The sequence below is a fragment of the Lissotriton helveticus genome, chromosome 6 (assembly GCF_964261635.1).
Source record: "Lissotriton helveticus chromosome 6, aLisHel1.1, whole genome shotgun sequence".
Classification (NCBI taxonomy): domain Eukaryota; kingdom Metazoa; phylum Chordata; class Amphibia; order Caudata; family Salamandridae; genus Lissotriton; species Lissotriton helveticus.
The window spans coordinates 8,267,934-8,281,162 of record NC_136067.1 but is presented as its reverse complement, the minus strand read 5'-3'; the positions used below and the strand labels follow the sequence as shown (position 1 = coordinate 8,281,162).

The window sequence follows — 13,229 nt, the reverse complement described above, 5'->3', positions numbered from 1 at the left end:
CCTTGGGTACCCAGGGCACTGTGACCAGGGAAGGTCTCTTAGGGCGGCAGCACCTATTGTGCCACCCTTAGAAGCCTTGTACCTCTACACATACACACTGCCATTAAAGGCTGCGTGTTTTGGAGCGGAGAAAAGTGAAGAGTTGACATGGCTGCAACCCACTGCCTATGGCATAGGAAAGCCACCCCTATAGCTGGGTGAACTAGCCCCCAGGTGAGGGTACAGTTGCACGAGCGCTATTCCCCTACAGTGTTTAAGATCATTCTTAGACATTGCACGTGCAGTAAATCCATAAAGAGTATATGGTCTGGGAGTTAGTCATCACAACCTACCCAGCTCCATAATGACTTTACTGAAACCTGGGAAGTTTGGTAGCAAACTTCTCAGCACATCAAACCCACACTGATGTCAGAGGGAGAATTAATGTAAAATGCACACAGAGGGCATATTTGAGATGTCCCCTGAAAAGCGACCAGCCCTGGTGTGGTTCCTGAATGGCTACCTGCAATTTGCCACCACCAGACAGTTTCTGGACCCCTGGGTAGACATCCCTCCGCTCTCTAGGTCCAGAAACAAAGACCATCCTGGGCAGAGGTGTCATGCCTCCTGCCTCAAGATGGGCTTGGTCCACGAAAGGGGAAGCTTCAAAGGCCTGCCGGCTTTGGAAGCTGTTCCTGTCTTTTGCTGCCCCCGGCAACTAGCTCCCACAGGTTCTGAACATGATTTTGGGAGGAAGATTCAGCGGGAAAACCAAGCTAGGCGGAGAGTAGTACCCACCATTGCCATCCCCACCCCTCAGGTGAGGGAGGCGGGGACGACTGTGAGGGCAGCAGCGGAGACTGGTACCGACCGCAGAGAAGGGGCGAGCAGCAGAGGCAGCGGGACAAGGGATAGAGTATGTACTTAATATAGACCGCGGTAACACCGGCTCCAAGACCTCGGTAAGTTGACCGGCAGGCAGTGTCTTTTTCCAAAAGGGGGTTCTGCGTTACGGAGGACTGGGGCAGGGGAGGAACCAGCGAGAAGCGCATGCAGGGGTTGGGCGGGGGAGGCCGGGTATGACTTCCTCGGGCTCGCCTCTCTCTTCTCGGGGGCGGGGTACAAAGTGCTGCAGGCGCAGCCCGGCTGGAGGAGCTCATGAAAGACTTTGGGTGTAACTTCTAAAGCACCCTCCTGGCAGCTGGAGTGAACGGCGACGTCTGATTTCAGAGAAGGGGCGTAGCTATTAATATTGCCGCCAGTGCAGTGGCGGATCTCAGAGGAATGAGAGGCCAAGGTACCCCAATTATGTCTTTTATTACCCAGCTGGGCCTGGGGTCGGTATGTTCATTGTCTTTGCTTTCATCAGCGAGAACGGGCAACTGCTACGCTACTGTGTTCAACAAGCGCACGCCATTTGCTCTAAGCCCCGTCCTTTTCAGACTGGGGGGCGTGTTTTTCTTTCTCCCCTCTTCTCATTGGCTGGAATGTAAACAACGGGCATGTTTTTAACTGTTGTTTTTCCATTCCAGCCAATGGAAAAGAATGAGAAAGAACGTTAAAAAACACGCCCCTCAATGCGGAAAAGACAGGCCTTAGGTGGAAAAAATGACATCACTGAAAGCTCTTCTCCAATGGCTGGCCGCCGTTTAGGAAGCCAGCCAATGGAGAAGAGGGGCGGAGTTAACCCTCGCTACTAAGAAACATAAAATCTCGCCAGCGAGACTGCGCATGCGCAGCCTACGCTAGCCGAGACCTAAAAAGGAACGACATCTTGTGTTTCTGATGAACCCTGATCTCCACAAGAAATAAAGGGCACCATATTGGCAGCCTCCAAGGCTTTTGTCGGTTCGTAAACCACCAGATACAATAAGCTGTGTAAACCGTATCAAACAGACAGGTAATTCAGAATGCGCCTTTAAGGAGCAATTTATTGACGGCTGAGATTTGCATTATCATAGCAGTGGTCTTGCAGGAAAGGAACAATAGGCTTGCTAAAGCTGGTTTAAACATGTGAAATTTAACCTGATTTAAAAATAAAACGTTTTAAAAACTAGTTTCTTATCTCATTGGGAAAGAAACAGACTGCGCGTACTATGATGGGTGAACGACAATAAAAGAAAGGCACCTTCAATATACACGATATAAAACCCTGAAGAGTTTCAACGGCTTTAATTCAGTTATTGGTCCTGAAGTAGAGCGGATAAAGGTCAAGAAGCCGCCGAAACGCTGCGTCAGCACACATAACCTTGTTTAGTACTCTGTGAACTGTTGTTTTTTGTGTTATTGTTGAACCAAATGACCTTGATTATGTATCCGGTCCAATGAATGATATATTAGATCAACAAATGTTATGTGCATTTATATTAAACTTCTATGTGGTTCTAAATCTTGTGGTTGGAGCATAATTGTTTGTTATTTTTTTACATCAAAGTTATATTTGTTGTTCTTGGGTTGATATTTAGACAACCATATAGCAAAAGATTGGCTTTTAACAACAAATCCAGGGGAATAACTTTTGTATTGGTTGGGCTGAACCCTATCCCCCGTGCGTTTGTAAAAGGGGTGACTCTTTAAATGGATGATGTCTAATTTTATTTTAACATCAATGTGAAGAAGACAGATGAACAAATCCTTCTGCTATTATGAACCTGCATGAAAGCTAGAGTCGTATATGAACTGCTGAAGAAAGTTTAGAAGGCACAACAATTCAGGGCCTATCTGCAGAAAACAGGTTAATGCACGCGGAGAACCTTCCTCTTGAACATGTTCCTGTGACACCATCTCCTGCTTGCTGCTTTGACTCGAATGTGTTCATTTCTAGGGTAGATTCTTATAAGCAGCGTATCATAGTGAACTCTCCCAGGGAACTCATAATAAGGCACCGGAACTGAAGCACAAGAGGACAATGTTATTTGATAACTGTTAGAACGCACCTATAGCCATAAGTACCTTCCTTGAGGAACGGAAACACGCCACGGTCAACGCACTACTAAAGAAACCTTCTGCGGACCCCAATGAACTCAGCAACGGCTGGCCCATGTCCCTGCTCCCATTCCCTGCCAAAGGCATTGGGAAGGCCTTCAACCAACAACTCACCAAGCACCTGGAACAGAACCACCTTCTCAACTCCTCCCAATCCGTCTCCCGCACCAAGCACAACACCGAGACAGCCCTGATCGTGGCCCTCAATGACATTTGAGCCCTTTTTGACCAAGGAGAAACCGTGGCACTCACCCTTCTAAACCTATCGGCAGCATTCGACAGTCTCCCACCACATTCTCATTACAAGGCAACACAGCATAACCATCCACAGAGCCGGTCTCAAATGGATCACCTCCTTCCTCACAGGAAAAACCCAGGAAGTCCGCATGCCATCAGTCACATTCGAAACCAAAGACACCGTCTGCTGAGTACCCCAAGGGTCATCTCTCAGCCCCACCCTCTTCAACACCTACATGACCCTACAGGCCGACATCAACAGATCACACGGGCTCAACATCATCTCATTCACCATCCTCTCCCTCTCCGAGGATTCCACGACCCCCACCACCAGGACCAACATCTGCAAATGCATGAACAGCATCACCAGCTGGATGAGGAACGACTGCCTGAAGCTCAACATGGATAAAACCGAGGAGCTGTCGTTCAGGAGCGACCGCTCCCCTGGGACGACTCCTGGTGAGTCGCTGAATCTGTGCCCGGCACCGAGCCTGTCCAACCACGCTAAAAAGTCTCCTCCACCTGCTTCTTTATCCCTCGCATGCTGTGCAAGACCTTCAAACGGCTTCCATAGAGCCGAAGACGCACCATCACCAGCCGACTGGACTACGGCAACGCTTTCTACTCAGGAATTGCAGGTCGTCTCCTCCATAGACCGCAGGTCACACAGAACACAGCGGCCAGACTCCTCCTCGACCTCGCGTGTCGAACCCACATCACCCCTCACTTCGAGGAGCTTCATTGGCTTATTTTGAAATTATTCCAGTGCAGAAGAGGCGCTAGTTCAAGCTACTAATCCACGAATACAAAGCCCTTCACAACTACGGCCCCGCCTACATCGACCATCGCATGAACTTTCACCAGCCAATCGGAAATGTCTGCTCGGCCTCCCTCGCACTCTCGTTCACCCCGCGGATCCGCTATTGCCGAAGCGGTGGACGCTGCTTCTCCCACATCGCAGCAAAGACGTGGAACGAACTCCCTCTACACCTCCGGGTCTCCCCCTCACCACTAGAGTTCCGAAAATCATTGAAAATCCGACTCTTCGACTGAACCACTGGACCCCTCTAGCGCCTGGATACCCTCACGGGGGACAAGCAGCGCTCTAGAAGTCGACTGACTTGTCCAGAATCACTTCATTTGCTCAAGTGGCGCAGCCGGGATTGAAAACAGGCTCTCTGATGAAAAGGCTGCTACTTGGACAGTTTCATCCTTGGCTACGTCAGCTAAGACGGCCTCTCCCCTGTCCAGCCACAGGCCTAGCAGCCAGCCACCAAAGCAGACCCCGCCCTCAGGTCATGAACCAACACACCCCATAAGCACAGCCTGGTTAAGAAAGCTGCTGAGCCCCTCACAAGTCATTCATTTCTCGCTAAAATTGTAAAAATGAGCTCGGCTGTACAATAAAAAGCTTCATCTGGCTACACTGACCTGCCTGCTGCCTCCAGGCACCTGGCAGGATTCAACTCTGTCGTCGCCCTAGCTCACAGCCCCCGCCCCTCCCGCCCACAGTAAGAAGCCATGTTCCTGCCATGCACACATGTCAGACTCTGAGGAAACAAGCATGGACTGTGAAATTAAATGAAATTAAATTAGATTTATAAAGCGCATGGCTGCCCGGGAGCGTCCTGTGGTCTCATTCCCTGCAGGCCTGGGGGGAAGGAGGGACTGAACTCCTGGAGTATAGGCTTGATTACGCAAACTCTCTGTATCTAACAAGGTAGACGTACACAGGCTGCAGAGAGTCCAGAACGCCGCAGCCAGAGCTCTTTGGGCCTGCGCAGAGTCTGCTCGGTGAATACGTCGCCTTCATTGGATGCCCGTGGGTCAACGGAGTGAGTTCAGGGCTCTCTGTACAGCCTTTCAAATGTTGAAGCTCGCCTCCCCTAACATTCTGACTGATCCCCTCCCGTCAGCTTCGCTCTATGGGCCAACATTTGCTGGTGGTCCCTCGGGTTAGGAGGTCCCTCGGGTTAGGAGGACCCGGGTCGGAGGCCGTTCCTTCCGGTACAGAGCGGCCATTCTCTGGAACTCACTGCCCCTCCATATTCGAGGCCTCTGCAACTTTCTCGAATTCAGGAAAGCTATTAAAACCTTTCTCTTTCCCACTGTGTAGGCTGCTTTGGTTCCTCTCTGCGTTGTGATTGCCTATTTGCTGTTAGCGCCGGGACGCCTCTTGGCGGGGGCAGCTGTCGCGCTCTACAAATCTTTTAAATAGAAATAGAAATAGAATGAAGAGCCCTCCAGCAGGGAGTGTGCACCGTCAGCCTTTCATCTCTAGGGGGCAGTGACACCATCACTTTAGGCCCTTGGGGGCTGAAGTCCATGAGCCCCCAGTGACCCAGGGCCACTGCTGCTAGGGACCCCACTCTGTCCAGGGGTCCCCTGGTGAGATCTGGAGACGGGAAAGGAAGAGACGCCACTGCCTGAAGGGCGGAGGGAGAGACGGCTGCAGCGGTGGAGAGCACCAGAGGCCAGACTCCCAGGCATGGGAGACATGAGCAAGAAGACTGAGAGAGACAGGGAGAGAGAGAGGGGAGGGACAGACAGAGAGGGGAGGGAGAGAGAGAGAGAGACAGAGAGGGGAGGGAGAGAGAGAGAGAGGGGAGAGAGAGAGGGGAGGGAGAGAGAGGAGGGAGAGAGAGGGGGGAGGGAGAGAGAGGAGGGAGAGAGAGAGGGGAGGGAGAGAGAGAGGGGAGGGAGAGAGAGAGGGGAGAGAGGGGAGGGAGAGAGAGGGGGGAGAAAGAGGGGGGAGAGAGAGAGGGGAGGGAGAGAGAGAGAGAGAGGGGAGAGAGAGAGGGGAGGGAGAGAGAGAGGGGAGGGAGAGAGAGGAGGGAGAGAGAGGGGGGAGGGAGAGAGAGGAGGGAGAGAGAGGGGGGAGAGAGAGAGGGGAGGGAGAGAGAGAGAGAGAGGGGAGAGAGAGAGGGGAGGGAGAGAGAGAGGGGAGGGAGAGAGAGGAGGGAGAGAGAGGGGGGAGGGAGAGAGAGGAGGGAGAGAGAGAGGGGAGGGAGAGAGAGAGGGGAGGGAGAGAGAGGAGGGAGAGAGAGGGGGAGAGAGAGAGAGGGGAGAGAGAGAGAGAGGGGAGAGAGAGAGGGGAGGGAGAGAGAGGAGGGAGAGAGAGGGGGGAGGGAGAGAGAGGAGGGAGAGAGAGAGGGGAGGGAGAGAGAGAGGGGAGGGAGAGAGAGAGGGGAGAGAGGGGAGGGAGAGAGAGAGGGGAGGGAGAGAGAGGAGGGAGAGAGAGGGGGGAGAGAGAGAGGGGAGGGAGAGAGAGAGAGAGAGGGGAGAGAGAGAGGGGAGGGAGAGAGAGGAGGGAGAGAGAGGGGGAGAGAAAGAGAGGGGAGGGAGAGAGAGAGGGGAGGGAGAGAGAGAGGGGAGAGAGGGGAGGGAGAGAGAGAGGGGAGGGAGAGAGAGGAGGGAGAGAGGGGAGGGAGAGAGAGAGGGGAGGGAGAGAGAGAGAGAGAGGGGAGAGAGAGAGGGGAGGGAGAGAGAGGAGGGAGAGAGAGGGGGGAGGGAGAGAGAGGAGGGAGAGAGAGAGGGGAGGGAGAGAGAGAGGGGAGGGAGAGAGAGAGGGGAGAGAGGGGAGGGAGAGAGAGAGGGGAGGGAGAGAGAGGAGGGAGAGAGAGGGGGGAGAGAGAGAGGGGAGGGAGAGAGAGAGAGAGAGGGGAGAGAGAGAGGGGAGGGAGAGAGAGGAGGGAGAGAGAGGGGGAGAGAAAGAGAGGGGAGGGAGAGAGAGAGGGGAGGGAGAGAGAGAGGGGAGAGAGGGGAGGGAGAGAGAGAGGGGAGGGAGAGAGAGGAGGGAGAGAGGGGAGGGAGAGAGAGAGGGGAGAGAGAGAGGGGAGGGAGAGAGAGGAGGGAGAGAGAGGGGGAGAGAAAGAGAGGGGAGGGAGAGACAGAGGGGAGGGAGAGAGAGAGGGGAGAGAGAGAGGGGAGGAAGAGAGAGAGGGGAGAGAGATATATAGAGAGGGGAGTGAAAGGGAGAGAGAGGGGCGAGGGGAGAGAGAGGGGAGTGAGAGGATGAGAGATGGGAGGGAGACAGAGGGGGAGGGAGAGAGAGAGAAAGAGAGGGGAGAGAGAGGGGAGAGAGAGAGGAGCGAGAGGAAGCGAGAGGAAGAGAGAGGGGAGAGAGGGGAGAGCAAGAGAGAGGGGAGAAAGAGAGGGGAAGGAGAGAGGGGAGAGAGAGAGGGGAGGGAGAGAGAGAGAGAGAGGGGAGAGAGAGAGGGGAGGGAGAGAGAGGAGGGAGAGAGAGGGGGAGAGAAAGAGAGGGGAGGGAGAGAGAGAGGGGAGGGAGAGAGAGAGGGGAGAGAGGGGAGGGAGAGAGAGAGGGGAGGGAGAGAGAGGAGGGAGAGAGGGGAGGGAGAGAGAGAGGGGAGGGAGAGAGAGAGAGAGAGGGGAGAGAGAGAGGGGAGGGAGAGAGAGGAGGGAGAGAGAGGGGGGAGGGAGAGAGAGGAGGGAGAGAGAGAGGGGAGGGAGAGAGAGAGGGGAGGGAGAGAGAGAGGGGAGAGAGGGGAGGGAGAGAGAGAGGGGAGGGAGAGAGAGGAGGGAGAGAGAGAGAGAGAGAGAGAGAGAGAGGGGAGGGAGAGAGAGGAGGGAGAGAGAGGGGGAGAGAAAGAGAGGGGAGGGAGAGAGAGAGGGGAGAGAGGGGAGGGAGAGAGAGAGGGGGGAGAGAGAGAGGGGAGGGAGAGAGAGAGAGAGAGGGGAGAGAGAGAGGGGAGGGAGAGAGAGAGAGAGAGGGGAGAGAGAGAGGGGAGGGAGAGAGAGGAGGGAGAGAGAGGGGGAGAGAAAGAGAGGGGAGGGAGAGACAGAGGGGAGGGAGAGAGAGAGGGGAGAGAGGGGAGGGAGAGAGAGAGGGGAGAGAGAGAGGGGAGGAAGAGAGAGAGGGGAGAGAGATATATAGAGAGGGGAGTGAAAGGGAGAGAGAGGGGAGGAAGAGAGAGAGGGGAGAGAGGGGCGAGGGGAGAGAGAGGGGAGGGAGAGAGGAGTGAGAGGATGAGAGATGGGAGGGAGACAGAGGGGGAGGGAGAGAGAGAGAAAGAGAGGGGAGAGAGAGGGGAGAGAGAGAGGAGCGAGAGGAAGCGAGAGGAAGAGAGAGGGGAGAGAGGGAAGAGCAAGAGAGAGGGGAGAAAGAGAGGGGAAGGAGAGAGAGAGGAGGGAGGCAGAGGGAGGGAGAGAGGGGAGGGAGGGAGAGGGAGAGAGAGAGAGGGGAGGGAGGGAGAGAGGAGAGAGAGAGGGGAGGGAGGGAGGGGGGAGAGAGGAGGGAGAGGAAGCGGCTTAGTTGAAAATATACAGTCGGAAGACCTTCAGGCACGCTGCCCTGAGCATGTTGTGTCTATAAAAGTTTGGGAAAGCAGAAAATGAGTCTGTGGACACCAACTCTGAGGCTGGGCCACAACTTTCTGTGTCTCTGCACAACAGCTGTACGTTTTGTGTCTCTTGGCAATCTTTCTATACGGCCACCAACACGAGACAGGACCAACCTTTGATGGAGCGGGATTTCGCAAAAAGAAACCTGCTCGAATGAATGCCCCATAATACGTATTAACAGTAAGTAGTAATAGAAAACTAACGTGCACCCTACATGAACACAAGGGAAAAATGCTTTGCGCATGTCTGCAGTAACATGAGATAACGCAAGGAAGAACTAAACGTATTTACATTGTGCTTTCAAGGAAACGAGAAATAATTAGGCCTGGGTGGCAAATTCATTCTGTTCGCGGAATTTGGGTAATTTTGCGCTCCGCAGAGAACACAAAATTGCCCAAAATGTTGCGTTCTGCGCATTCACAAAATTTTTTGCTAGTTCGCGTTCTCAAATTCGTTTTCGCGAGATATTTCCCCCCGAGCACGCAAACAGCGATTGCGAACAGTAAAAAAGCATCACAAACAATCAATTCCGCGTGTTTGCGGAATTTCTGCATGTTCGCGGAGATTTTTTACCGTTTCGCGGAGATTTGCGTAACGCGATTCCGCAAATTCCGCCCACCCCTAGAAATAATGCGTGACTAGGCCGCATGTGTATTTTGTAGTTTGCGTGCTGCAACTTGCTTTGAAATAATAAATAATGCTGCTTTTGCTTAAAGCTAAGCAAGTTTAAATGCTAACAGGAATAGTGCAAAGGTGGGTGGTGAACAGTGAAAAGGGCATTACCATATAATTAATGAACGTTCATGTTCTAGTTGTTATAGTGAGCAGGATGCGACGCCGTTAGGCTTAAGTTAGCTGAATAAAGGAGGGGTTGGAGAAAAGAGTGAAACTGAACTATCTGAACAGACAGAGGCGCTGAGCACAGCAGGTGAACCACAGAGGTTCAAGGCCGACATGCTGAAGGAAAACATTGAGTGCCCGCCAAAGGGATGTGACGGACCGTGGGACCTAACGCCTTTTATGTGGACATAACCGAGAGACTTATGAAATTGTTATTTGAATCACTACATGAATTACATGTATGAACGAGTCAGAACTGATGTCATGAGAAGAAAAGTAAAGCAATAGTCTACAGTAGTCATGAACGGGAACCTGACGGTGTGACCCACCACCTCCTAAATCCACCAATCAACTGTCGAGTTTCAAGAAATGTTTCAACTAATGTGAGATGGACATGTATGTTTTAGGGTCTAACTGGGGTGCCTTTGGGGGTGTGGTTAGAGCACGTTTTTCCAGATAGCTGTTCGAGAGGGGTGATGCATCGCTGTTCATCGGTTTGCAGAGAGGCCTAGCTGTTCCTGTCCCTGATATCTTTGTACCCTGACTCTTTTTCAGGGAACCCCCCCCCGCTTCCCTGGCCAGGAGGGTGGGTTTCTACAGATCATTTGGGTTTGTATTATTCGAACTCGTTCTTGCAAAATTACTAGCAAATGTGCTTTGTCTCGGAAACTTTTGTCTCTCCACCTACCCACTCTGTCACATGAATATTGTGTGCATGTTTGCTAAATCTAATGTCTCTTAATCTCTCCACCACTTTATGAGCATTTCGTGTATTGTATGATGAGTTTGATATCAGCTGCAATTGCTAAAATTATTTCTCTTGTGAATTTCATTGTCTGCATTTTGACCTCATGCGTTGATAGTTAGTTAAATAGTACCATCATTACCATCAACTGCTCAACTAATTGGTCATCGACCAAGAAGAAGGAAAGTTGATGTACAAGTTAGTTATATATTCAGAAATGACAAGCATGAAACTGTGTAGAAATTGAATTGATATCAGTAACAAATTGATCCGCCGCGCATCCAGGCATCAGGTGCATGTGTATGGGCCATTGTATTGTGATGGTATTGAGTATTGATCCCTGATCAGGTATTGGTTTTGTACTGGATCACTTCCTTCATGTGTGAAAGAGACAGTTCTCTTTAAAGAGCCCTACATCGCAATGCAGTCCAGAGCTTAGCACCGTGTCCTAGACTTACTCCGATTGTATCTCCGCCTTCGACTCTCCTGGGCCCTCCGCTGTCTTTCGGCTAGGTTTGTGCTATACAAGTACCACATGCATACACACACAGATGCTTCTTTTAAACAGTAAGATGTTTACCGTCAGCTGAATGCCAAACGCATGCAGCGAGCTGGTCTCACCTCCGACATGTTGATCACCCCGACGGCCAGAGACTTGTACCCCAGAATGGTGCGGTTCTTGTAGCGCTTCCGCCGCTGCAGCATGATTTGGAGTCTGTTGGCATCTCGCTTCAGGAAGTGTGAGTACTGTAGATGGGAGACAAAGAAGAGGTCAGAGAGATGAAGGAAGGACTGGGGGTTCAGCTGCAGCATGGGGAAGCAAGAGGCAGACTGGAGCATGGAAGGACTTTCCTCTTCACCCCACAGCCCCACTCCAGAGGGGGTGGGATCTGTGGGCTCCCCTCACCCCACAACCCCACTCCAGAGGGGTGGGATCTGTGGCTGTCACTCTTCAGCACCCTCTGGGTGCGTGGAGCAGAAACAGCAGGTTTCAGGCATGGGGTGGATTCACCCCAGGTGTATCTTAGACTACACTGGACTATCAATGAGTTGTGTTCTGAGGGTGTGTTTGTAGACAAAGGTGGTACTTCCAGAGGATGGGGGTGCTGCAACACACCTTGATGATTAAAGGTAGATATAGGTAACCTATATCTTAGTAAGGGGGGCATGCACCACCTTACCCAGGCTGCAGTAGCAGACCTGTGGTGTCAGTTTGGAAGGCCTCCCAGGGGTGGCATAAGACATGCTTCAGCCCCTTGTAGGCCTCTGGGGTACCTATGCCATTAGAACCTAAGGTACCATATACTAGGGACTCACAAGGGTACCCCAGTAACCAACCTGGAGTGTACCTAAAGTACATGGAATCATTTTAGAGAGGAAGCAGCTAGGCTGGGGTCCTGGATAGCAGGGCCCCAGCCAGACTAAAGTAAAAAAAACAGTGAAACATCAGCAAAAAGTGGGGGTAACCATAGTAAGCAGATCCTACTCTCCTACAAACAATACAGGTTTTTACCAGGCGTCTTAAAGTGCTGTGATGCGGCGCTCAATCCTCTGGAAAGGCAGACGGTGGCAGGGAGGGTAGAGTAGATTCCAACCATTGGTGGGTGGTGGAGTGGCAATGCTCTGGCTGCTGCTGCCATCGGACAGCCTGGTTGGGAGGTGGTGGGGGGGGGGCACAAGCCATAGGTTGAGAGGAATGGGCAGGATCCTAAGCCTCGCATGAACCTCCTAAATTCTGGTTTCAGCTAAAGTGGAGTTGGGGAGAGGGAGTTCCAGAGGGTGGGTGGCTGCAGAGGTCCGAGGGATGACTTAGGTATTCAGAAGAGCACATTTCCTGACATTTAAAAAATTGGAATTCGTGAACCTTGCATATAGTGACCGACCTCTTGCCACCCTTTTCCAAAGAATAAATATAATATGTATTGTATGAAGGGGGGGGGGTCACCACTTGCAACAGCAGTTCCAGGGAACGGTGGTCTAAAACAGGGCGTTGGTCATAGGACCTAAGCTCTAACCAGACCAGAGGTACAGGATATCCACATAGGATACATTTACATACAATGAATCTCAGTTTACAGAGTGAGGTGGAGAATTGTGGCTCAATTGTGGAGAAGTGTGGCTCAATGTGTAGTGTAGCTCCTATTTTCCCAATAGGCTCTGCGCATTGGAATAGTACCTACAGTAGTAAAGGCCTAGGCCAGACGTTAACTAGGTCTACTACTGTCGATGCTAGACTTAATTTTTGGGTTTGCCAGCTAAGCTCAGAGTTCGCTAGAAACTTTCTCGAATGTTCAAGGAAGGATTAACTCCCCTGATTAGACAAGAAGGGATTTAGTTTCTGACAACCATAGAACATGACAACTTTGCTCTCCCCTAATCAAGAGTCAATCTCAAGAGTCGTGTGAGCACAAGGCAATTATTTTACTCAGTCAGTACGTGCATTCTTAGTCTCATCAGAATGTAGAGAAAAGGAAGAGACGGGCGTGTTCAATAAAAGGTGTTATTTATTGATCAGTCTCTTTTCTCGTACAAGACAAATGGATCGATATTATTGCAATACTTATAGTTAAGTAAAGTGCATACATTAAAAGCAATAGTATAAAAGAATACTGTAAAAACATTGATATGGTTTCTGAGCCATATGATGTTTTAAAATGATTAAAATATATTTACATACACATATACATTTGACTAAACGTGCTCAACTGGTGTTTCTAAATACGCCTACCCCGTGTACCTGACCTAAGTCTAATACGTGGGCGGGAATAGAAAGTTACAGTTTAAGTTAAGTTTGTTTTTGCCAAGTGAATAACTAAAGAATTCTCTAGGAGGGGTTATTCAGTTCTGTACCTGGAATTTAGGATGAATGAGGAATGGTATCTCTTTCTCTGCTCTCGATATTCCAGGCTGCCTGCGAGGGCTGCCCAGAAGCGCCGGTGCTGGGTCTCTCGGCTTGAGATAGCAGCGCGTCTCTCAGCGCGTCAGGAAGGCGGGGCTGCTGCCTGCGGGGTCTGCTTCTGCTCTCGGCTTCGGCAAGTATGGCTGCTCCGTCTTGTCACCACGCGTGTGTTTGCATAGGGCA

The 13,229-nt window shown here is 51.5% G+C and overlaps 1 protein-coding gene across 4 annotated transcripts in view; it reads right to left on the bottom strand.

The window, feature by feature from the left end:
- Positions 1-13,229, bottom strand: part of LOC144762126 (phosphofurin acidic cluster sorting protein 2-like) — a 642,794-nt gene that overhangs the window by 263,917 nt on the left and 365,648 nt on the right. For all 4 annotated transcript variants that reach the window (XM_078647259.1, XM_078647257.1, XM_078647258.1 and 1 more), the window contains one exon: positions 10,769-10,894. In XM_078647259.1, coding sequence (XP_078503385.1) covers positions 10,769-10,894 — 126 coding nt within the window. The remainder of the gene's footprint in view (positions 1-10,768; positions 10,895-13,229) is intronic.